Here is a 23,452-nt window from a genome sequence, read left to right as displayed (position 1 = left end):
GACTTAAGCTGATTTTCTCAGTGTGTCTTTCAGATTATTAACATCACCTGCATGTAGTTCACACTTCAGAGTTTTATTGAATAGAAGCGTCTGTGACAGGATTTAACAATAATAACGTCTAGACCACTGCCTTTAAACACAAGCACTCGCCTTTAGGGTAAAACAAAAATCTTTTTTGGCCTTTTTTGCATTCCTTTTTCAATCTTGCTTACTTTAACAAGTTGCACTGTGTCCCAAGACTTTAGGTACAAGTCAAATTATAACAAGTTCATAAACATTAAAATAAACAATTTAACAATACATAGAATTAAATCAAGAACATTTATGCAAGAAAAAATGTTTACATTTCAGGATAAAATATCAGCTTCAAAATTATTTTCTTCAGTTTTTAATGGGATTTTAATTTTAATTTCTAAACAAAACTAAACTAAATCATAGGGGGCGCTAGTGCGCAAGTGTATGGAGTAGACGTGTGTCGATGGTGCTCCTCTCCGTGATATTAATAATTTATATTATATACTGGTTACTCTTATTTTTCTGGCCCAGCCAACTAGTTTTACCTTTGTGAATCTCTGCTCGACATTAACAAGCCATGAAGTCAGTCATGCCGAAGGCAATTCAGTCTAAACTTAATGCTAACCATCAAACCATGGAGGCTAAAGCTAATTCTCCCTCTGCGGCTAAAAAGCTAATGGACTCTACGCCGTCTCAGTCTTCTGAGATGACACTTGATATGTGCAAAAAACTTTGCCAAGAAATATCAGAGGCCATTCTCCACGGCATTAATGAACACTTCGATGCCTTCGAGGGAAAAATTTCAAACTCTTTTAACTTCACACACCGACTTAGAGGCTCGGATAGTCACTCAAGAGCAAGTCAGCAGCGATCACGAGGCGCGGATTCAACTTTTGGAAAATAAATGTCTGGACCTGGCTAAAGCTAACAACCAACTGCAAGCTAAGGTTTACGACCTGGAGGCGCACTACTGTAGAAACAACATCAAAATTGTGGGCATACCTGAAGGAGAAGAAGAAGGCAAACCCACAGAATTTGTTTCCAAGTTGATTGCTAAATTGTTTTCAACGGAGCACTTCCCAAAGCCTGTGTCTATTGACCGTGCGCATCGCTCGCTGCAACCAAAGCCAGCTCCAGGCGCAAACCCGCGCACCATCATGGTGCACATTCATCATTTTCAACAGAAAGAACTGATCCTTCGCCTTAGCAGACAACAACCTCGGGAATACAAGGGGAAGAGAATTTTCATCCTCACAGACTATACAAACGAGGCACTGATGCAACGCCGCACTTTTCGTGACGTGCTGCGAGCCCTGCGGGACGCCGGTGTTAAACACAGCTTACGCTATCCGGCCAAGCTTCATATTCATCATCCAAACGGAGCACCCACCATCTTTTCAGATCCAACAGAGGCAGCACAATTTGTGGAAGCGAATCATTCTCTCTCACTTATTAGTCCCGATATTATTTAGAATGGTTTGTCATTCTGCAGAAGAGAAGACCCTACCTAAAACTTTATATGAGGCCAACATCTGTCTCTTACAGAATGTTGATAGAAAAGTTATTAGAAAGGTACTGGCAAATAGATTAAGTAGACCTCTGGCATCTACTATTCACCCCGATCAGACTGGGTTGATCCCAGGAAGGTTTTCCTTTTTTAACGTTAGACGACTCCTCAATACAATATATGCAGATCATGGCAAGACTAATCAAGCAGCAATTATATCCCTTGACGCGCAGAAGGCTTTTTATCCAATAGAATGGCCCTACATGTTTGAGTCACTGCGGCGCTTCAGCGTCGGGGAATCATTCATCTCCTGGGTAAAAATCATCTATAACAGTCCAGTATCCTCTATTTTAACTAACACTGATAAGTCAGCTTCATTCCCCTACATCATTCCGTCCAGCAAGGCTGCCCCCTTTCACCTGCACTTTTTGCTAGTGCACTTGAGCCGCTTGCCTTAAAAATCAGAGGCCACCCTGACATCGAAGGCCTTACAGTGGGAGGCATTGAAACACTCATTAGCTTATACGCTTAGCACATACTGCTATATTTGAAGAATGCAGAGAAGTCTATTCCTATCTTGTTGGACTTGATTACTTCATTTGGTAGGCTGTCAGGTTATACCATTAACTGGACAAAAAGTGATTTCATGCCTCTGCATCTGGCATCTATAGTCCTGGTTTCCTTGAACATGTACCATTTATGATAGTTGATGACCATATTACTTATCTTGGCTTAAAAATCCCTAAAAACCCCAAATTAATATTTAAATTACATTTTTTAGATTTCATTTTAAAACTCTATCAAAATGGTGTCCCTTCCCAGATTTCTTTATCTTTCTAACATCTGCATTTTTCAAAAATCTGGACTCAGTTATACTCTCTTACATCTGGAGCTATAAAACTCCTAGGATCTCTAAGCTCACCTGCAAAAGCCAAAATCTCAGGGTGGGCTCGGCCTTCCAGTGTTTAGACAGTACTAATAGGTGAACTTACATTTCTGGTGATTATTTTTGTTTTGTTTTAAGAGATGTTAACTTTTTAATGTTTCATAATTATTGGAATAATCCTAGTTCAAGAGCTACAGATTCCCTACAGAAAACCACACCCCCTCTTGGCCACGCCCCCTCTCAGCCAAGCTGAGCAATCGCTCGTTTACTGATTACTGAAATTTATTTTCCACCAAACAGTGATGATGAAAACTCTAAGTCATCAGACTGGAGGTAAAGCGGCCAAAAGAAGAAAAGAAGTCGGATCTCTGAGTCTCGTTTGCTCTCGAGCGCTCTTCATTATAAGCCTGTTTGGTCTGTAGTGATCTGCTTGTTGTCATTACAAAGCTGTTATAAATAAATACAGTTTATTCATAAAGTAATTAAATAAAGTGCACAGTGTATAGAAGGTGTGCTCATTGGATTTCTATGTAGTTCATTACTGCGAGTGAAGAAATACAATTAGATGAATTGGAATTTTTAAAATATGTCTAGAAATAGATTTAATAATCTTACAACAATTTAATAATCTTGTATTTGATTTCTTGTAAAAGGAAGTACTAGATAAACCTTATTATATTTAAGTAATTAAACTTGCTAAGATGTGATTTTTGCAGGGATAAAAATAGTGAGAATATTCACTGTGTGCCGTAATCAGAGTCACTTAAAGGGGAAGTTCACCTTTTTTTCACGTCTGACCCTTCCTAAGCACTTGTATTGTGATTTCTAGACACCTCAGGCAGTTTTTACATCAACTGCATAAATAATAATTGGTTAAAACTAGTTAAAAATAAACCAATAAAAAAACTGGAGTGGTTTGTCCCGCCTCTAGAATCCTGAAACTATGAATCATGTAGAAGTCAATAGATTGAATCATCACAGGAATACGTTGACCATGGAAAAGAAAAGTAGATTTTTGGGATTTTTGATATCTTTAAAAATTAACTCATGAGGAAATTGATATCGACAACTCAGTTACTGCACTTAGAGTTGCAAATTCATCTGTTTATATAAAAAAATAGATAAAAATATTAAAAACTGTCTGAGGTGACTAGAAATCACTGAATAAATATTTAGAACTCCTCAAATGTGAAAACAGATGAACTTCCCCTTTAAGTGCAAAAGTTACAACATCTACACAGACAAAGTTACACGTATTGAGACGCAGGTTACACGTGCACTTAAGCTGATTTTCTGAGTGATTCATTCAGATTATTAACATCTCCTGCATGAAGTTCACACTTCAGAATTGGCAGATTTTTATTGAATAGAAGCGGCTGAGACGGGTTTTCAATAGTGTATAGACCACTGCTTTTAAACACAAGCACTTGTCTTTAAGGTGGAAAAAAAACAGGGATAGAAAATGCAGACTGAAGACGGAAATAGTCTTTTAAGCTATCAGATGTAATATGATCATGATAAAGCAGTTACTGAAGATGATCGATGATAAACACAAGAGATGATTTAAAAATAAAAGACTAATATGATGGTAAATGGATGAGACGATATCAGGCATTGAAATAAACGTGTATTATGAAGAGCAGGACACAGAACTTACTCATAGGAGTGTAACGATGCATCGTGATGCTAAAACGTGACGATGTGCATCGCTGAAATGTGCAAATCACATCATGGAAATCAGCTTTCTATTAATTATACATCTAATACATTTACACTGTTTGAACAGCAGAGGTCCTAATCTGCACAACTCAGAGTTAAATTATATAGAGAGCACGCTGGTCACATGATCACACTCTTTCATGGAGACTCTGCACCATTACCAGGAGATAGACTTTGGAGCTCTATTTCCGGTTAAAATGACGCCTCAGGCTCTGCTACGGAGCTCGTTATGTTTCAGTCCATCATTTCCCCGCGTCAGAGACTTTATTTATTCAGTCTTTTGTGGGAGAATTTAGAAATGTATTTATTTATTTTTAAGATACAATGAACCTGTAGTACATTTTATTTACAATATTAAACCTCTGTTTATAGCAATTTTTGATTTATTTAGTTTTATACAGACAAAAATACACACTGTTTTGCATTGTTTATGATTCAGCAATAAAACAGGAGTGTTTTTAGTCATAATATTCATCATTCAAATTTTGTTCAAAATATTCTGAGAATCGAATTGAGTGAAATCGTGACCGGAGTGTATCGTTACACCCCTACTTACTAACGATGAATGAATGTATAAATTTGGCTGGTTTTTTTTTCTTTTTGCATTTGCTTTGTCCACTTTGCATACTATAATAAGGTGCACTGTATCCCAACACTTCAGGAATTATCAGATTCAAGTAGAAAAAAAATAGATTTAAAATATATGTTCACATTTCAGGACTGACAACATAAAAGATTAAGCTCAAAATCACTTTGTTTCTTTTCAGAACCAGATATTTTATTCGAAACATAGTGATATTTATCTGCAGGAATATTTCACTTCAAAACAAAAACAGGGCTTTTATCAGCTGTGGAGCACAGAGCACTAAAGCAAGTCTGAGAAAACTCTAAAAACTTACTCTTTAAACCTGAGGTGTGAGATGTAGGGCAGACACTGAAGGAAACTCCTCACTTCACTCTCTTCATCTGAGCAGTCTCTCAGCTCCACTGGTTTCTTCTCTGTTTGGAGTTTCAGCACTTCTAGGAGGAGGGAGGCTTTTCTCTCTGAGAGCTTTATGTACCAGACTGCAGGAAGTGACTGGTAAACTAGCAGCAATGCTGGAAGGACACTCCTGCCTGTGTTACTCTCATACTGCTTCACATGTGAGTACAGATCCAGCAGGAAATCACTCTGTTCTTCATAATTATAAGTCATCACTGTCTGCACTGTTTGCTGGAAGTTCTGTGGTTGGTGTAGAGCTGCTTGCAGACACAAATCCAGTTTAAATGTTCTCCATCTCTTTTCTTGTTCTTTCTCTCCCTGTTTAGAGTCAAAGCTGGAGAAAAGTGAAAGACTCACATTATTACAGTACACAACACAGAGAACACCACACACACACACACACACACACACACACGCACGTACTGAACAATTCCTGTTGTTGTTTTTAAAAAGTATCTGAAGTATTAAAAACTGTTGACGAGTCCCCAAAGTTTCTTCTGCTTGCTGAGTAAAATATTGAGAAGCTGTTGTACACAGGTCATGTGTTAGTGACACTGAAACACAATAAAAACTCATCCTTGGCCAGTCGTCATGTTTATGTTATGTTTAGTGTGTTTTATTCCTGATACTGAGGGGAAATGTAGATATTTACTCGACGACACTAAACAATTGTCACACGGGAAAAAATGACATCTTAGCAAGTGTCAAATATGTTCACGTTAACATAGTATTTCCTATTATACGATTATCAAAAGCCAAATATCAGACTGTGTTTATAAATAGGTTTAATAATCATTTCAATCTTTAATTTTTTTATTCTGTTGGCAGATCATGTTGCTTCTTTCTAGAAATAAATGCTGAAAAACAACGAAATTATCTGTCAGTAGAACATGATTATTTCTAGAAAATGTCTAGAAATAGGTTTAATAATCTTAGATTTGTTTTCTTGTAATCTTGTAATAGGAAATACTTCATAATTCGACATTTAAGCTCGCTAAAATGTCATTTTTTTGCAGAGCTAAAAATGGTGAGAATATTCACTGTGAGCCGCAATCAGAGTAACTCGAGTGCAAAAGTTACAACATCTACACAGACAAAGTTACACGTACTGAGACACGGGTTACACGTGCACTTAAGCTGATTTTCTGAGTGCATCATTCAGATTATTAACATCTCCTGCATTGGAGAGTCTGCACCATTACCAGGAGATAGACTTTGGAGCTCTATTTCCGGTTAAAATGACGCCTCAGGCGCTGCTACGGAGCTCGTTATGTTTCAGTCGATCATTTCCACGTGTCAGAAAGTTTATTTATACAGTCAAATTTTTTTTTTGGAGAATTTATAAATATATTTATTTATTTTTAAGTTATAGTGAACCTGTAGTACATTAAACTTCTGTTTGTAAGAATTTTTGATTTATTTAGTTTTATACAGACAAAAATACACACTGTTTTGCATTGTTTATGATTCAGAAATAAAAAAGGAGTTTTTTTCAGTCATAATTTTTCATCATTCAAATTTTGTTCAAAATATTCTGAGAAGCAAATCAAATCCAAATGTGAAGACAGTATCGTGAATCGAATCGAATCGTGACCGGAGTGTATCGTTACACCCCTACTTATTAACAATGAATGAATGTATAAATTTGGCTGTTTTTTTTTTTTCTTTTTGCATTTGCTTTGTCCACTTTGCATACTATAACAAGGTGCACTGTATCTCAACACTTCAGGAATTATCAGATTCAAGTAGAAAAAACCTAGATGTAAAAATTGGATTAGAAGAAACAAGTTAACAATAAATAGAATGAAGTCAGAGTTTGAACTGATTGTTAACATTTCAGGACTGACAACATAAAAGATTAAGCTCAAAATCACTTTGTTTCTTTTCAGAACCAGATATTTTATTCTAAACATGGTGATATTTATCTGCAGGAATATTTCACTTCAAAACAAAAACGGCTTTTATCAGCTGTGGAGCACAGAGCACTAAAGCAAGTCTGAGAAAACTCTAAAAACTTACTCATTAAACCAGAGCTGTGAGATGTAGGGCAGACACTGAAGGAAACTCCTCACTTCACTCTCTTCATCTGAGCAGTCTCTCAGCACCACTGGTTTCTTCTCTGTTTGGAGTTTCAGCACTTCTAGGAGGAGGGAGGCTTTTCTCTCTGAGAGATTTATGTACCAGACTGCAGGAAGTGACTGGTAAACTGGCAGCAATGCTGGAAGGACTCTCCTGCCTGTGTTACTCTCATACTGCTTCACATGTGAGCACAGATCCAGCAGGAAATCACTCTGTTCTTCATAATTATAAGGGATCACTTTATGCACCGTCTGCTGGAAGTTTTGTGGTTGGTGTAGAGCTGCTTGCAGACACAAATCCAGTTTAAATGTTCTCCATCTCTTTTCTTGTTCTTTGTCTCCCTGTTTAGAGTCAAAGCTGGAGAAAAAAGTGAAAGACTCACATTATTACAGTACACAACACAGAGAACACCACACACACACACACACACACACACACACACAGACACACACACGTACTGAACAATTCCTGTTGTTGTTTTTAAAAAGTATCTGATGTATTAAAAACTGTTGACGAGTCCCCAAAGTTTCTTCTGCTTGTTGGCTTGTTGGCTTGTTGGGTAGTTGGGGAAGTGGTAGCTCAGTGGTTAAGACGTTGGACTTCTGCTCAGAAGGTTGTCAGTTTAAACCCCAGCACCACCAAGCTGCCACTGCTGGGCCCCTGAGCAAGGCCCTTAACCCTCAACTGCTCAGTTGTATAAATGAGATAATTGTAAGTCGCTCTAGATAAGGGCGTCTGCCAAATGCCGTAAATGTAAATGGGTAAAGTATTGAGAAGCTGTTGTACACAGGTCATGTGTTAGGGACACTGAAACACAATAAAAACTCATCCTTGGCCAGTCGTAATGTTTAATGTGTTTTATTCTTGATACTGAGGGGAAATGTAGATATTTACTCGACGACACTAAACAATTGTCACACTGCAAAAAATGACATCTTAGCAAGGGTCAAATATATTCACGTTAACATAGTATTTCCTATTATACGATTATCAAAAGCCAAATATTAGATTATTAAACCTTTTTATAAACACAATCATTTCAATCTTTAATTTTTTTATTCTGTTGGCAGATCATGTTGCTTCTTTCTAGAAATAAATGCTGAAAAACAACGAAATTATCTGTCAGTAGAACATGATTATTTCTAGAAAATGTCTAATAATCTTAGATTTGTTTTCTTGCAATCTTGTAATAGGAAATACTTCATAATTCGACATTTAAGCTCGCTAAAATGTCATTTTTTTGCAGAGCTAAAAATGGTGAGAATATTCACTGTGAGCCGCAATCAGAGTCACTTGAGTGCAAAAGTTACAACATCTACACAGACAAAGTTACACGTACTGAGACACGGGTTACACGTGCACTTAAGCTGATTTTCTGAGTGCATCATTCAGATTATTAACATCTCCTGCATTGGAGAGTCTGCACCATTACCAGGAGATAGACTTTGGAGCTCTATTTCCGGTTAAAATGACGCCTCAGGCTCTGCTACGGAGCTCGTTATGTTTCAGTCGATCATTTCCCCGCGTCAGAGACTTTATTTATTCAGTCTTTTTTGTTAGAATTTATAAATGTATTTATTTATTTTTAAGATATAGTGAACCTGTACTACATTTTATTTATAATATTAAACCTCTGTTTATAGCAATTTTTTGATTTACAACCCCAAATCAGGAAAAGTTGGGACAGTATGGAAAACAAATAAAAAAAGAAAGTAGTGATTTCTAAATTTACTTTGACTTGTATTTCATTGCAGACAATATGAACACAAAATATTAATAATAAATGTTTTGTCTGGTCAACTTAATTTCATTTGTAAATATACATCCTTTCCTGGCATTCAGACCTGCAACACATTCCAAAAAAGGTTGGGACAGGAGCAATTTAGGGCTAATAACCAGGTAAATTGGTTAAATAATGACGTGATTTGAAACAGGTGATGTCAACAGGTGATTGTAATTATGATTTGGTAGAAAAGCAGCATCCAAGAAAGGTCTAGTCCTTTAGGAGCAAAGATGGGCCGAGGATCGCCAGTTTGCCAACAAATACATGAGAAAATTATTGAAATGTTTAAAAACAATGTTCCTCAAAGAAAGATAGGAAGACATTTGCTTATTTCACCTTCAACAGCGCATAACATAATTAAAAGATTCAAGGAATGTGGAGGAATTTCAGTGCGTAAAGGACAAGGGCGCAAACCTAAGCTGAACAACCGTGCTCTCCGATCCCTCAGGCGGCACTGCATCAAGAATCGTCATTCATCTATAAGCAATATCACCACATGGGCTCAGGACTACTTTTGCAAACCTTTGTCAAGTACCACAATACGTAGTTACATCCAGAAATGCCAGTTAAAACTGTACTGTGCCAAAAAGAAGCCCCATGTTAACAGTGTCCAGAAGCGCCGTCGACTTCTCTGGGCTCGGAGGCATCTGGGATGGACCATCACACAGTGGAAACGTGTACTGTGGTCGGATGAATCAGTATTTCAGGTATTTTTTGGGAGAAATGGATGCCGTGTGCTCCGGACCAAAGAAGAAAATGATCATCCAGACTGTTACCAGCAACAAGTCCAAAAACCAGGGTCTGTCATGGTATGGGGTTGTGTCAGTGCCCTTGGTAAAGGTAACTTGCACTTCTGTGATGGCACCATTAATGCTGAAAAGTACATAGAGGTTTTGGAGCACAATATGCTGCCTTCAAGAAGACATCTTTTCCAGGGACGTCCATGCATATTTCAACAACATAATGTAAAACCACTTTCTGCACACATTACACAGTCCTGGCTGCGGAGGAAGAGGATACAGGTACTTGACTGGCCTGCCTGCAGTCCCGACCTGTCTCCAATAGAGAATGTGTGGCGCATTTTGAAGCGCAAAATGCGACAACGAAGACCCCGTACTGTTGCCCACCTTAAGACTTGTTTGCCGCAAGAATGGGACAAAATTACAACTGAAACATTTCTTCACTTGGTGTCTTCAGTCCCTAAACGTCTTTTAAGTGTTGTGAAAAGGAATGGCAACATTACAAAGTGGTAAATGCTTTACTGTTCCAACTTCTTTTGAAATGTGTTGCAAGAACCAAAATAGGAATTTTGTTTTTTTTGAAGAAAAAACAATAAAAATCATGAACACATTAAATAATGTGCTGTTGTATTGGCTGCAATGAAATACAAGTCAAAGTAAATTTAGAAATCACTACTTTCTTTTTTTATTTGTGTTTTCCATACTGTCCCAACTTTTTCTGACTTGGGGTTGTATTTAGTTTTATACAGACAAAAATGCACATTATTTTGCATTGTTTATGATTCAGAAATAAAAAAGGAGTTTTTTTCCATTCATAGTTTTTTAATTTTGTTCAAAATATTCTGAGAATCGAATCGATTCATGACCGGAGTGTATCGTTACACCCCTACTTACTAACGATGAATGAATGTATAACTTTGGCCATTTTTTTTTCTTTTTGCATTTGCTTTGTCGACTTTGCATACTATACAAGCTGCACTGTATCCCAACACTTCAGGAATTATCAGATTCAAGTAGGAAAAAAAAAACTAGATTTAAAAATTGGATGAGAAGAAAAGTTAACAGAAAGTAGAATGAAGTCAGGGTTTGAACTGATTGTTAACATTTCAGGACTGACAACATAAAAGATTAAGCTCAAAATCATTTCGTTCCTTTTCAGAACCAGATATTTTATTCTAAACATGGTGATATTTATCTGCAGGAATATTTCACTTCAAAACAAAAACAGGGCTTTTATCAGCTGTGGAGCACAGAGCACTAAAGCAAATCTGAGAAAACTGTAAAAACTTACTCTTTAAACCAGAGGTGTGAGATGTAGGGCAGACACTGAAGGAAACTCCTCACTTCACTCTCTTCATCTGAGCAGTCTCTCAGCTCCACTGGTTTCTTCTCTGTTTGGAGTTTCAGCACTTCTAGGAGGAGGGAGGCTTTTCTCTCTGAAGAGAGAGAAATGGACCAGACTGCAGGAAGTGACTGGTAAACTGGCAGCAATGCTGGAAGGACTCTCCTGCCTGTGTTACTCTCATACTGCTTCACATGTGAGCACAGATCCAGCAGGAAATCACTCTGTTCTTCATAATTATAAGGGATCACTTTATGCACCGTCTGCTGGAAGTTTTGTGGTTGGTGTAGAGCTGCTTGCAGACACAAATCCAGTTTAAATGTTCTCCATCTCTTTTCTTGTTCTTTCTCTCCCTGTTTAGAGTCAAAGCTGGAGAAAAAAGTGAAAGACTCACATTATTACAGTACACAACATAGAGAACACACACACACACGCACGTACTGAACAATTCCTGTTGTTGTTTTTAAAAAGTATCTGATGTATTAAAAACTGTTGACGAGTCCCCAAAGTTTCTTCTGCTTGTTGAGTAAAATATTGAGAAGCTGTTGTACACAGGTCATGTGTTAGGGACACTGAAACACAATAAAAACTCATCCTTGGCCAGTCGTCATGTTTATGTAATGTTTAATGTGTTTTATTCCTGATACTGAGGGGAAATGTAGATATTTACTCGACGACACTAAAAATTGTCACACTGCAAAAAATGACATCTTAGCAAGTGTCAAATATATTCACGTTAACATAGTATTTCCTATTATACGATTATCAAAAGCCAAATATCAGATTATTAAACCTATTTATAAACACAATCATTTCAATCTTTAATTTTTTTTATTCTGTTGGCAGATCATGTTGCTTCTTTGTAAGAAAAAGTGCTGAAAATGAGCAAAATTATCCGTCAGTAGAACATGATTATTTCTAGAAAATGTCTAGAAATAGGTTTAATGATCTTAGATTTGTTTTCTTGCAATCTTGTAATAGGAAATACTTCATAATTCGACATTTAAGCTCGCTAAAATGTCATTTTTTTGCAGAGCTAAAAATGGTGAGAATATTCACTGTGAGCCGCAATCAGAGTCACTTGAGTGCAAAAGTTACAACATCTATACAGACAAAGTTACACGTACTGAGACACGGGTTACACGTGCACTTAAGCTGATTTTCTGAGTGCATCATTCAGATTATTAACATCTCCTGCATGAAGTTCACACTTCAGAAGTTGGCAGATTTTTATTGGATAGAAGCGGCTGAGACGGGTTTTCAATAGTGTATAGACCACTGCTTTTAAACACAAGCACTTGTCTTTAAGGTGGAAAAAATCAGGGATAGAAAATGCAGACTGAAGACGGAAATAGTCTTTTAAGCTATCAGATGTAATATGATCAGGATAAAGCAGTTACTGAAGATGATCGATGATAAACACAAGAGATGATTTAAAAATAAAAGACTAATATGATGGTAAATGGATGAGACGATATCAGGCATTGAAATAAACGTGTAATATGAAGAGCAGGACACAGAACTTACTCATAGGAGTGTAACGATGCATCGTGATGCTAAAACGTGACGATGTGCATCGCTGAAATGTGCAAATCACATCATGGAAATCAGCTTTCTATTAATTATACATCTAATACATTTACACTGTTTGAACAGCAGAGGTCCTAATCTGCACTGCTCAGAGTTAAATTATATAGAGAGCACGCTGGTCACATGATCACACTCTTTCATGGAGACTCTGCACCATTACCAGGAGATAGACTTTGGAGCTCTATTTCCGGTTAAAATGACACCTCAGGCTCTGCTACGGAGCTCGTTATGTTTCAGTCCATCATTTCCCTGCGTCAGAGACTTTATTTATTCAGTCTTTTTTGGGAGAATTTATAAATGTATTTATTTATTTTTAAGAGATGGTGATCCTGTAGTACATTTTATTTACAATATTAAACCTCTGTTTATAGCAATTTTTGATTTATTTAGTTTTATACAGACAAAAATACACACTGTTTTGCACTGTTTATGATTCAGAAATAAAAAAGGAGTTTTTTCATTTATCTTTTTTTTTTTTTTAATTTTGTTCCAAATATTCTGAGAATCGAGTTGAATCGTGACCGGAGTGTATACACCCCTTCTTACTAACGATGAATGAATGTATAACTTTGGCCATTTTTTTTTTTTTTGCATTCCCTTTGTCCTCTTTGCATACTATAAAAAGCTGCGCTGTATCCCAACACTTCAGAATTATTAGTGTCCAGTAGAAACAAACTAGATGTAAAAATTGGATTAGAAGAAACAAGTTAACAGTAAATAGAATGAAGTCAGGGTTTGAACTGATTGTTAACATTTCAGGACTGACAACATAAAAGATTAAGCTCAAAATCATTTTGTTCCTTTTCAGAACCAGATATTTTATTCTAAAAATTGTGATATTTATCTGCAGGAATATTTCACTTCAAAACAAAAACAGGGCTTTTATCAGCTGTGGAGCACAGAGCACTAAAGCAAGTCTGAGAAAACTGTAAAAACTTACTCTTTAAACCTGAGCTGTGAGATGTAGGGCAGACACTGAAGGAAACTCCTCACTTCACTCTCTTCATCTGAGCAGTCTCTCAGCTCCACTGGTTTCTTCTCTGTTTGGAGTTTCAGCACTTCTAGGAGGAGGGAGGCTTTTCTCTCTGAGAGCTTTATGGACCAGACTGCAGGAAGTGACTGGTAAACTGGCAGCAATGCTGGAAGGACTCTCCTGCCTGTGTTACTCTCATACTGCTTCACATGTGAGCACAGATCCAGCAGGAAATCACTCTCTTCTTCATAATTATAAGTCATCACTTTCTGCACTATTTGCTGGATGTTTTGTGGTTGGTGTAGAGCTGCTTGCAGACACAAATCCAGTTTAAATGTTCTCCATCTCTTTTCTTGTTCTTTCTCTCCCTGTTTAGAGTCAAAGCTGGAGAAAAGTGAAAGACTCACATTATTACAGTACACAACACAGAGAACACCACACACACACACACACACACACACACACACACACACACGTACTGAACAATTCCTGTTGTTGTTTTTAAAAAGTATCTGATGTATTAAAAACTGTTGACGAGTCCCCAAAGTTTCTTCTGCTTGTTGAGTAAAATATTGAGAAGCTGTTGTACACAGGTCATGTGTTAGTGACACTGAAACACAATAAAAACTCATCCTTGGCCAGTCGTCATGTTTATGTAATGTTTAATGTGTTTTATTCCTGATACTGAGGGGAAATGTAGATATTTACTCGACGACACTAAACAATTGTCACACGGGAAAAAATGACATCTTAGCAAGTGTCAGATATGTTCACGTTAACATAGTATTTCCTATTATACGATTATCAAAAGCCAAATATCAGATTATTAAACCTATTTATAAACACAATCATTTCAATCTTTAATTTTTTTATTCTGTTGGCAGATCATGTTGCTTCTTTGTAAGAAAAAGTGCTGAAAATGAGCAAAATTATCTGTTAGTAGAACAGGATTATTTCAAGCTTAAATTTAGAAAAAAATTACTTAAAACTAGGTTTAATAATCTTAGATTTGTTTTCTTGTAATTCAGTAATAGGAAATACTTCAAAAACTTGAATATATTCAAGATATTTAAACTTACTAAAATTTTTAGCAGACCTAAAAAATGGTGAGAATATTCACTGTGAGCCGCAATCAGAGTCACTTGAGTGCAAAAGTTACAACATCTACACAGACAAAGTTACACGTTATTGAGACACGGGTTACACGTGCACTTAAGCTGATTTTCTGAGTGCATCATTCAGATTATTAACATCTCCTGCATTGGAGAGTCTGCACCATTACCAGGAGATAGACTTTGGAGCTCTATTTCCGGTTAAAATGACGCCTCAGGCTCTGCTACGGAGCTCGTTATGTTTCAGTCGATCATTTCCCCGCGTAAGAAACTTTATTTATTCAGTCACATTTTTGGGAGAATTTATGAATGTATTTATTTATTTATTTTTAAGATACAGTGAACCTGTAGTACATTTTATTTACAATATTAAACCTCTGTTTATAGCAAGTTTTCATTCATTTAGTTTTATACAGACAAAAATACACACTGTTTTGCATTGTTTATGCTTCAGAAATAAAACAAAAAAGTATTTTCAGTTATAATTTTTCTTCATTCAAATTTTGTTCAAAATATTCTTAGTATCGAATTGAGCCCAATCGTGAATCCAGCATCATGAAACAAATCAAATATTGTTACACCCCTACTTACTAACGATGAATGAATGTATAGATTTGGACATTTTTTCTTTTTGCATTCCCGTTGTCCTCTTTGCATACTATAACAAGGTGCACTGTATCCCAACACTTCAGGAATCATTATATTCAAGTAGAAAAAATTCTAGATTTCAAAATTTTATTAGAAGAAACAAGTTAACAATAAATAGAATGAAGTCAGGGTTTGAACTGATTGTTAACATTTCAGGACTGACAACATAAAAGATTAAGCTCAAATTCATTTTGTTCCTTTTCAGAACCAGATATTTTATCCTAAAAATGGTGATATTTATCTGCAGGAATATTTCACTTCAAAACAAAAACAGGGCTTTTATCAGCTGTGGAGCACAGAGCACTAAAGCAAGTCTGAGAAAACTCTAAAAACTTACTCTTTAAACCAGAGGTGTGAGATGTAGGGCAGACACTGAAGGAAATTCCTCACTTCACTCTCTTCATCTGAGCAGTCTCTCAGCTCCACTGGTTTCTTCTCTGTTTGGAGTTTCAGCACTTCTAGGAGGAGGGAGGCTTTTCTCTCTGAGAGCTTTATGTACCAGACTGCAGGAAGTGATTGGTAAACTGGCAGCAATGCTGGAAGGACACTTCTGCCTGTGTTACTCTCATACTGCTTCACATGTGAGCACAGATCCAGCAGGAAATCACTCTGTTCTTCAGAATTATAAGGGATCACTTTCTGCACTGTTTGCTGGATGTTTTGTGGTTGGTGTAGAGCTGCTTGCAGACACAAATCCAGTTTAAATGTTCTCCATTTCTTTTCTTGTTCTTTCTCTCCCTGTTTAGAGTCAAAGCTGGAGAAAAAAGTGAAAGACTCACATTATTACAGTACACAACACAGAGAACACCACACACACACACACACACACACACACACACACACGTACTGAACAATTCCTGTTGTTGTTTTTAAAAAGTATCTGATGTATTAAAAACTGTTGACGAGTCCCCAAAGTTTCTTCTGCTTGTTGAGTAAAATATTAGGAAGCTGTTGTACACAGGTCATGTGTTAGTGACACTGAAACACAATAAAAACTCATCCTTGGCCAGTCGTAATGTTTATGTAATGTTTAATGTGTTTTATTCCTGATACTGAGGGGAAATGTAGATATTTACTCGACGACACTAAAAATTGTCACACTGCAAAAAATGACATCTTAGCAAGGGTCAAATATATTCACGTTAACATAGTATTTCCTATTATACGATTATCAAAAGCCAAATATTAGATTATTAAACCTATTTATAAACACAATCATTTCAATCTTTAATTTTTTTATTCTGTTGGCAGATCATGTTGCTTCTTTCTAGAAATAAATGCTGAAAAACAACGAAATTATCTGTCAGTAGAACAGGATTATTTCTAGAAAATGTCTAGAAATAGGTTTAATAATCTTAGATTTGTTTTCTTGCAATCTTGTAATAGGAAATACTTCATAATTCGACATTTAAGCTTGCTAAAATGTCATTTTTTTGCAGAGCTAAAAATGGTGAGAATATTCACTGTGAGCCGCAATCAGAGTCACTTGAGTGCAAAAGTTACAACATCTACACAGACAAAGTTACACGTATTGAGACACGGGTTACACGTGCACTTAAGCTGATTTTCTGAGTGCATCATTCAGATTATTAACATCTCCTGCATTGGAGAGTCTGCACCATTACCAGGAGATAGACTTTGGAGCTCTATTTCCGGTTAAAATGACGCCTCAGGCTCTGCTACGGAGCTCGTTATGTTTCAGTCCATCATTTCCTCCCGTCAGAGACTTAATTTATTCAGTCTTTTTTGGGAGAATTTATAAATGTATTTATTTATTTTTAAGATATAGTGAACCTGAAGTACATTTTATTTACAATATTTAACCTCCGTTTAAAGCAATTTTGATTTATTTAGGTTATAACGGATAAAAATTACAATGTTTTGCATTGTTTATGATTCAGAAATAAAAAAGGAGTTTTTTCAGTTATAATTTTTCTTCATTCAAATTTTATTCAAAATATTCTGAGAATCGAGTCGAATCATGACCGGACTGTATCGTGACACCCCTACTTACTAACGATGAATGAATGTATAACTTTGGCCATTTTTTTCTTTTTGCATTCGCTTTGTCCACTTTGCATACTATAACAAAGTGCACTGTATCCCAACACTTCAGGAATTATCAGATTCCAGTAGAAAAAAACTAGATGTAAAAATTGGATTAGAAGAAACAAGTTAACAGTAAATAGAATGAAGTCAGGGTTTGAACTGATTGTTAACATTTCAGGACTGACAACATAAAAGATTAAGCTCAAAATCATTTTGTTCCTTTTCAGAACCAGATATTTTATTCTAAACATGGTGATATTTATCTGCAGGAATATTTCACTTCAAAACAAAAACAGGGCTTTTATCAGCTGTGGAGCACAGAGCACTAAAGCAAGTCTGAGAAAACTGTAAAAACTTACTCATTAAACCAGAACTCTGAGATGTAGGGCAGACACTGAAGGAAACTCCTCACTTCACTCTCTTCATCTGAGCAGTCTCTCAGCTCCACTGGTTTCTTCTCTGTTTCGAGTTTCAGCACTTCTAGGAGGAGGGAGGCTTTTCTCTCTGAGAGCTTTATGGACCAGACTTCAGGAAGTGACTGGTAAACTGGCAGCAATGCTGGAAGGACTCTCCTGCCTGTGTTACTCTCATACTGCTTCACGTGTGAGCACAGATCCAGCAGGATATCACTCTCTTCTTTATAATTATAAGGGATCACTTTCTGCACTATTTGCTGGATGTTTTGTGGTTGGTGTAGAGCTGCTTGCAGACACAAATCCAGTTTAAATGTTCTCCATTTCTTTTCTTGTTCTTTCTCTCCCTGTTTAGAGTCAAAGCTGGAGAAAAGTGAAAGACTCACATTATTACAGTACACAACACAGAGAACACCACACACACACACACACACGTACGTACTGAACAATTCCTGTTGTTGTTTTTAAAAAGTATCTGATGTATTAAAAACTGTTGACGAGTCCCCAAAGTTTCTTCTGCTTGTTGGGTAAAATATTGAGAAGCTGTTGTACACAGGTCATGTGTTAGTGACACTGAAACACAATAAAAACTCATCCTTGGCCACTCGTCATGTTTATGTAATGTTTACTGTGTTTTATTCCTGATACTGAGGGGAAATGTAGATATTTACTCGACGACACTAAACAATTCTCACACTGCAAAAAATGACATCTTAGCAAGTGTCAAATATGTTCACGTTAACATAGTATTTCCTATTATACGATTATCAAAAGCCAAATATCAGATTATTAAACCTATTTATAAACACAATCATTTCAATCTTTAATTTTTTTTATTCTGTTGGCAGATCATGTTGCTTCTTTGTAAGAAAAAGTGCTGAAAACGTTAGTAGAACAGGATTATTTCAAGCTTAAATTTGGAAGAAAAAAACTTAAAACTAGGTTTAATAATCTTAGATTTGTTTTCTTGTAATTCAGTAATAGGAAATACTTCAAAAACTTGAATATATTCAAGACATTTAAACTTACTAAAATTTTTAGCAGACCTAAAAAATGGTGAGAATATTCACTGTGAGCCGCAATCAGAGTCAATTGAGTGCAAAAGTTACAACATCTACACAGACAAAGTTACACGTATTGAGACACGGGTTACACGTGCACTTAGGCTGATTTTCTGAGTGCATCATTCAGATTATTAATATCTCCTGCATGAGGTTCACACTTCACACGTTGGCAGATTTTTATTGAATAGAAGCGGCTGAGACGGGTTTTCAATAGTGTATAGACCACTGCTTTTAAACACAAGCACTTGTCTTTTAAGGTGGGAAAAATCATGGATAGAAAATGCAGACTGAAGACGGAAATAGTCTTTTAAGCTATCAGATGTAATATGATCAGGATAAAGAAGTTACTGAAGATGATCGATGATAAACACAAGAGATGATTTAAAAATAAAAGACTAATATGATGGTAAATGGATGAGACGATATCAGGCATTGAAATAAACGTGTAATATGAAGAGCAGGACACAGAACTTACTCATAGGAGTGTAACGATGCATCGTGATGCTAAAACGTGACGATGTGCATCGCTGAAATGTGCAAATCACATCATGGAAATCAGCTTTCTATTAATTATACATCTAATACATTTACACTGTTTGAACAGCAGAGGTCCTAATCTGCACTGCTCAGAGTTAAATTATATAGAGAGCACGCTGGTCACATGATCACACTCTTTCTTGGAGACTCTGCACCATTACCAGGAGATAGACTTTGGAGCTCTATTTCCGGTTAAAATGACGCCTCAGGCTCTGCTACGGAGCTCGTTATGTTTCAGTCCATCATTTCCCCGCGTCAGAGACTTTATTTATTCAGTCTTTTTTGGAAGAATTTCTAAATGTATTTATTTATTTTTAAGATATAGTGAACCTGTAGTACATTTTATTTACAATATTAAACCTCTGTTTATAGCAATTTTTGATTTATGTAGTTCCATATAGACAAAATGCACATTGTTTTGCATGGTTTATGATTCAGCAATAAAACAAAAAAGTTTTTTTAGACATAATTTGTCTTTATCAAATTTTGTTGAGAATCCAAATTCTGAATCCCATCGTGAATCCAGTATTGTGAATCTAATCAAATCGTGACCGGAGAGTATTGTTACACCCCTACTTTCTAACAATGAATGAATGTATAGATTTGGCTGTTTTTTCTTTTTGCATTCGCTTTGTCCTCTTTGCTTACTATGGAAAGGTGCACTGTATCTCAACACTTCAGCAATTATTGGATTCCAGTAGAAACAAACTAGATTTAAAAATTTAATTGGAAAAAATAAATAGAATTACATCAGGTTTTTGACATTTCAGAACTGACAACATAAAAGATTAAGCTCAAAATCATTTTGTTCCTTTTCGGAACCAGATATTTTATTCTAAAAATGGTGATCTTTATCTGCAGGAATATTTCACTTCAAAACAAAAACAGGGCTTTTATCAGCTGTGGAGCATAGAGCACTAAAGCAAATCTGAGAAAACTCTAAAAACTTACTCTTTAAACCTAAGCTCTGAGATGTAGGGCAGACACTGAAGGAAACTCCTCACTTCACTCTCTTCATCTGAGCAGTCTATCAGCTCCACTGGTTTCTTCTCTGTTTGGAGTTTCAGCACTTCTAGGAGGAGGGAGGCTTTTCTCTCTGAGAGATTTATGTACCAGACTGCAGGAAGTGACTGGTAAACTGGCAGCAATGCTGGAAGGACTCTCCTGCCTGTGTTACTCTCATACTGCTTCACATGTGAGTACAGATCCAGCAGGAAATCACTCTGTTCTTCATACCTATAAGTCATCACTTTCTGCACCGTTTGCTGGATGTTTTGTGGTTGGTGTAGAGCTGCTTGCAGACACAAATCCAGTTTAAATGTTCTCCATCTCTTTTCTTGTTCTTTGTCTCCCTGTTTAGAGTCAAAGCTGGAGAAAAAAGTGAAAGACTCACATTATTACAGTAAACAACATAGAGAACAACACACACACACACTCTCCTGGACACCTGTTTTTTTTCTTAAACATTTACATTTATGGCATTTGGCAGATGTCCAGAGAGACGTACACAAGTGGTTTGTAGTCTCTATCTTAAAGCCTCTGATATGTTAGAAACTGTAACTGTGGACGAGTCACTAAAGTTTCTGTTTCTCGTTGAGTAAAAATATTAAGGAGCTGTTGCTAGAACACACAGAGTGTCTTAGGGACACTAAAAGAAATGCTACAGTACTTGGCTAGTAGTAATGTTTATGCTCTATCATGTGTTTTCTTCCTGATATTGAAGGAAACACAGATATTTACTCAACGATATTAGACAATCATCTCTGTACAGTTACTGCATAAATATTATATACTGTGAGAATCTTCATACTGGGCTGTAAACAGAGTCACTGACAGAAGTCTGAAAGTGAAGTGGATTCAGAGACAGGTTAGACGTGGACTTAAGCTGATTTTCTCAGTGTGTCTTTCAGATTATTAACATCACCTGCATGTAGTTCACACTTCAGAGTTTTATTGAATAGAAGCGTCTGTGACAGGAATTAAACCTCAATTTACGGTACAGTTACGCCCGCTGTGTGCAGTTTGAATGATAATGAACTTTTTCCACCTTTGTTCACTTTAAGCACATTATGATTATGAATGTTTATGAACTTAAGCTCATGTTTCCTGTGTGATATCGGCTTGAGTGAGGAGCAGTATTAAGTCCAGTGCCTCTGTCTGACAGTGTTATGCAACCACAATATGTCATGCTGAGATTCATGTTTTTGGCTCGAAATACACTCAAATAAATGATGGAATGTCATTTCAGGCAAATATTGAATAATTAAATAACTATGATATGATCAAATAATGAACAGTATTGTCTCTTTAAAGTCCACAAAAAGGTTCTTCACACAGAAGGAATCAGAGCAGACAGCACTGTTTATCTCATGGGCAAGATATTTTATGGATAAAGTTATGAATGTACGTAAAGTGAGCTGTGAACATAGCAGATGAGTGCTCAGTCAGCTTATCCTTCACACTGTGGCCACTTTTTGTTTACACTAGTGACACAGGATAAAACAACTTTAGAATCATTTTAATAATTAAAAAGATTAAAATAGTTAATCAAAGGAAGGCTGAATTATTTCACTAAAATATCTAATTGCAATTTTTTTTAAGCGATTGTGTGATTGTGGTCAGGAGAGAGTAACAGCAACAAGAGCATTCACTTATCAGTTATTAATAGGTGAATTTACAGTTCTGGTGATTTTTTGTTTTGTTTTAAGAGATATTAACTTTTTAATGTTTTATAATTATTGGAATAATCTTAGTTCAAGAGCTACCGAATCCCTACTGAAAACCACACCCCTCTCAGCCACGCCCCCTCTCAGCCAAGCTGAGCAATCTCTCCCATTGACTGATTACTGACTTTTTTTTTTTTTTTTTAACCAAACAGTGATGAAGAGAACTCTAACACATCAGACTGGAGGTAAAGCGGCCAAAAGAAAAATAAAACTCGGATTGCTGAGTCTCGTTTGCTCGAGCTCTCTTCATTATTAAGTCTGTTTGGTCTGTAGTGATCTGCAAGTTCTGATCACAAAGATATTATATATAAGGTTTATTAATAAAGTAATTAAATAAAGTGCACAGTGTATAGAAAGTGTGCTGATTGGATTTCTATGCAGTTGACTACTGCGAGTGAAAAAATAAAAATTAAATAAATTGGAATTTTTAAAATATGTCTAGAAATAGATTTAATAATCTTACAATAATTTAATAATGTTATAGTTGATTAGATTGAATCATGATGGGAATATGTTGACCATCGCAAAGAAAAGTAGATTTGGGGGTTTTTGATATCTTTAAAAATTAACTCATGCGGAAATTGATATTGATAATTCAGTTACTGCACTTAGAGCTGGAAATTCATCTGATTATAATTTATTTTGCAAAACCTAAAATCATTAGTGGACAAAATATATAAAAATCTTAAAAGTGCATGTAGTGACATAAAAACTGTCTGAGGTGACTAGAAATCACTGAAAAAATATTTAGAACTCCTCAAATGTGAGAAAAGGTGAACTTCCCCTTTAAGTGCAAAAGTTACAACATCTACACAGACAATGTTACACGTATTGAGACGCAGGTTACACGTGCACTTAAGCTGATTTTCTGAGTGCGTCATTCAGATTATTAACATCTCCTGCATGAAGTTCACACTTCAGAGGTTGGCAGATTTTTATTGAATAGAAGCGGCTGAGACGGGTTTTCAATAGTGTATAGACCACTGCTTTTAAACACAAACACTTGTCTTTAAGGTGGAAAAAAATCAGGGATAGAAAATGCAGACTGAAGAAGAAAATAGTCTTTTAAGCTATCAGATGTAATATGATCAGGATAAAGCGGTTAGTGAAGATGATCGATGATAAACACAAGAGATGATTTAAAAATAAAAGACTAATATGATGGTAAATGGATGAGACGATATCAGGCATTGAAATAAACGTGTAATATGAAGAGCAGGACACAGAACTTACTCATAGGAGTGTAACGATGCATCGTGATGCTAAAACGTGACGATGTGCATCGCT

General features: G+C 36.2%; 1 protein-coding gene across 4 annotated transcripts in view; it reads right to left on the bottom strand.

The window, feature by feature from the left end:
* The window catches only part of LOC117596474 (uncharacterized), a 69,757-nt gene extending 55,763 nt beyond the window's left edge, over positions 1-13,994 (bottom strand). For all 4 annotated transcript variants that reach the window (XM_053231426.1, XM_053231423.1, XM_053231424.1 and 1 more), the window contains exons 1-4: positions 13,584-13,994; positions 11,003-11,422; positions 7,129-7,545; positions 5,027-5,443 (exon numbers count right to left, since the gene is read on the bottom strand). In XM_053231426.1, coding sequence (XP_053087401.1) covers positions 5,027-5,443; positions 7,129-7,545; positions 11,003-11,422; positions 13,584-13,879 — 1,550 coding nt within the window. In that variant the 5' untranslated portion in view covers positions 13,880-13,994. The remainder of the gene's footprint in view (positions 1-5,026; positions 5,444-7,128; positions 7,546-11,002; positions 11,423-13,583) is intronic.
* Between the last annotated feature and the right edge of the window lie 9,458 nt (positions 13,995-23,452).

The sequence above is a fragment of the Pangasianodon hypophthalmus genome, chromosome 29 (genome assembly GCF_027358585.1).
Source record: "Pangasianodon hypophthalmus isolate fPanHyp1 chromosome 29, fPanHyp1.pri, whole genome shotgun sequence".
NCBI lineage: Eukaryota > Metazoa > Chordata > Actinopteri > Siluriformes > Pangasiidae > Pangasianodon > Pangasianodon hypophthalmus.
Note: the sequence above shows the minus strand (reverse complement) of the source record. Positions and strands in the feature narration are given on the sequence as shown.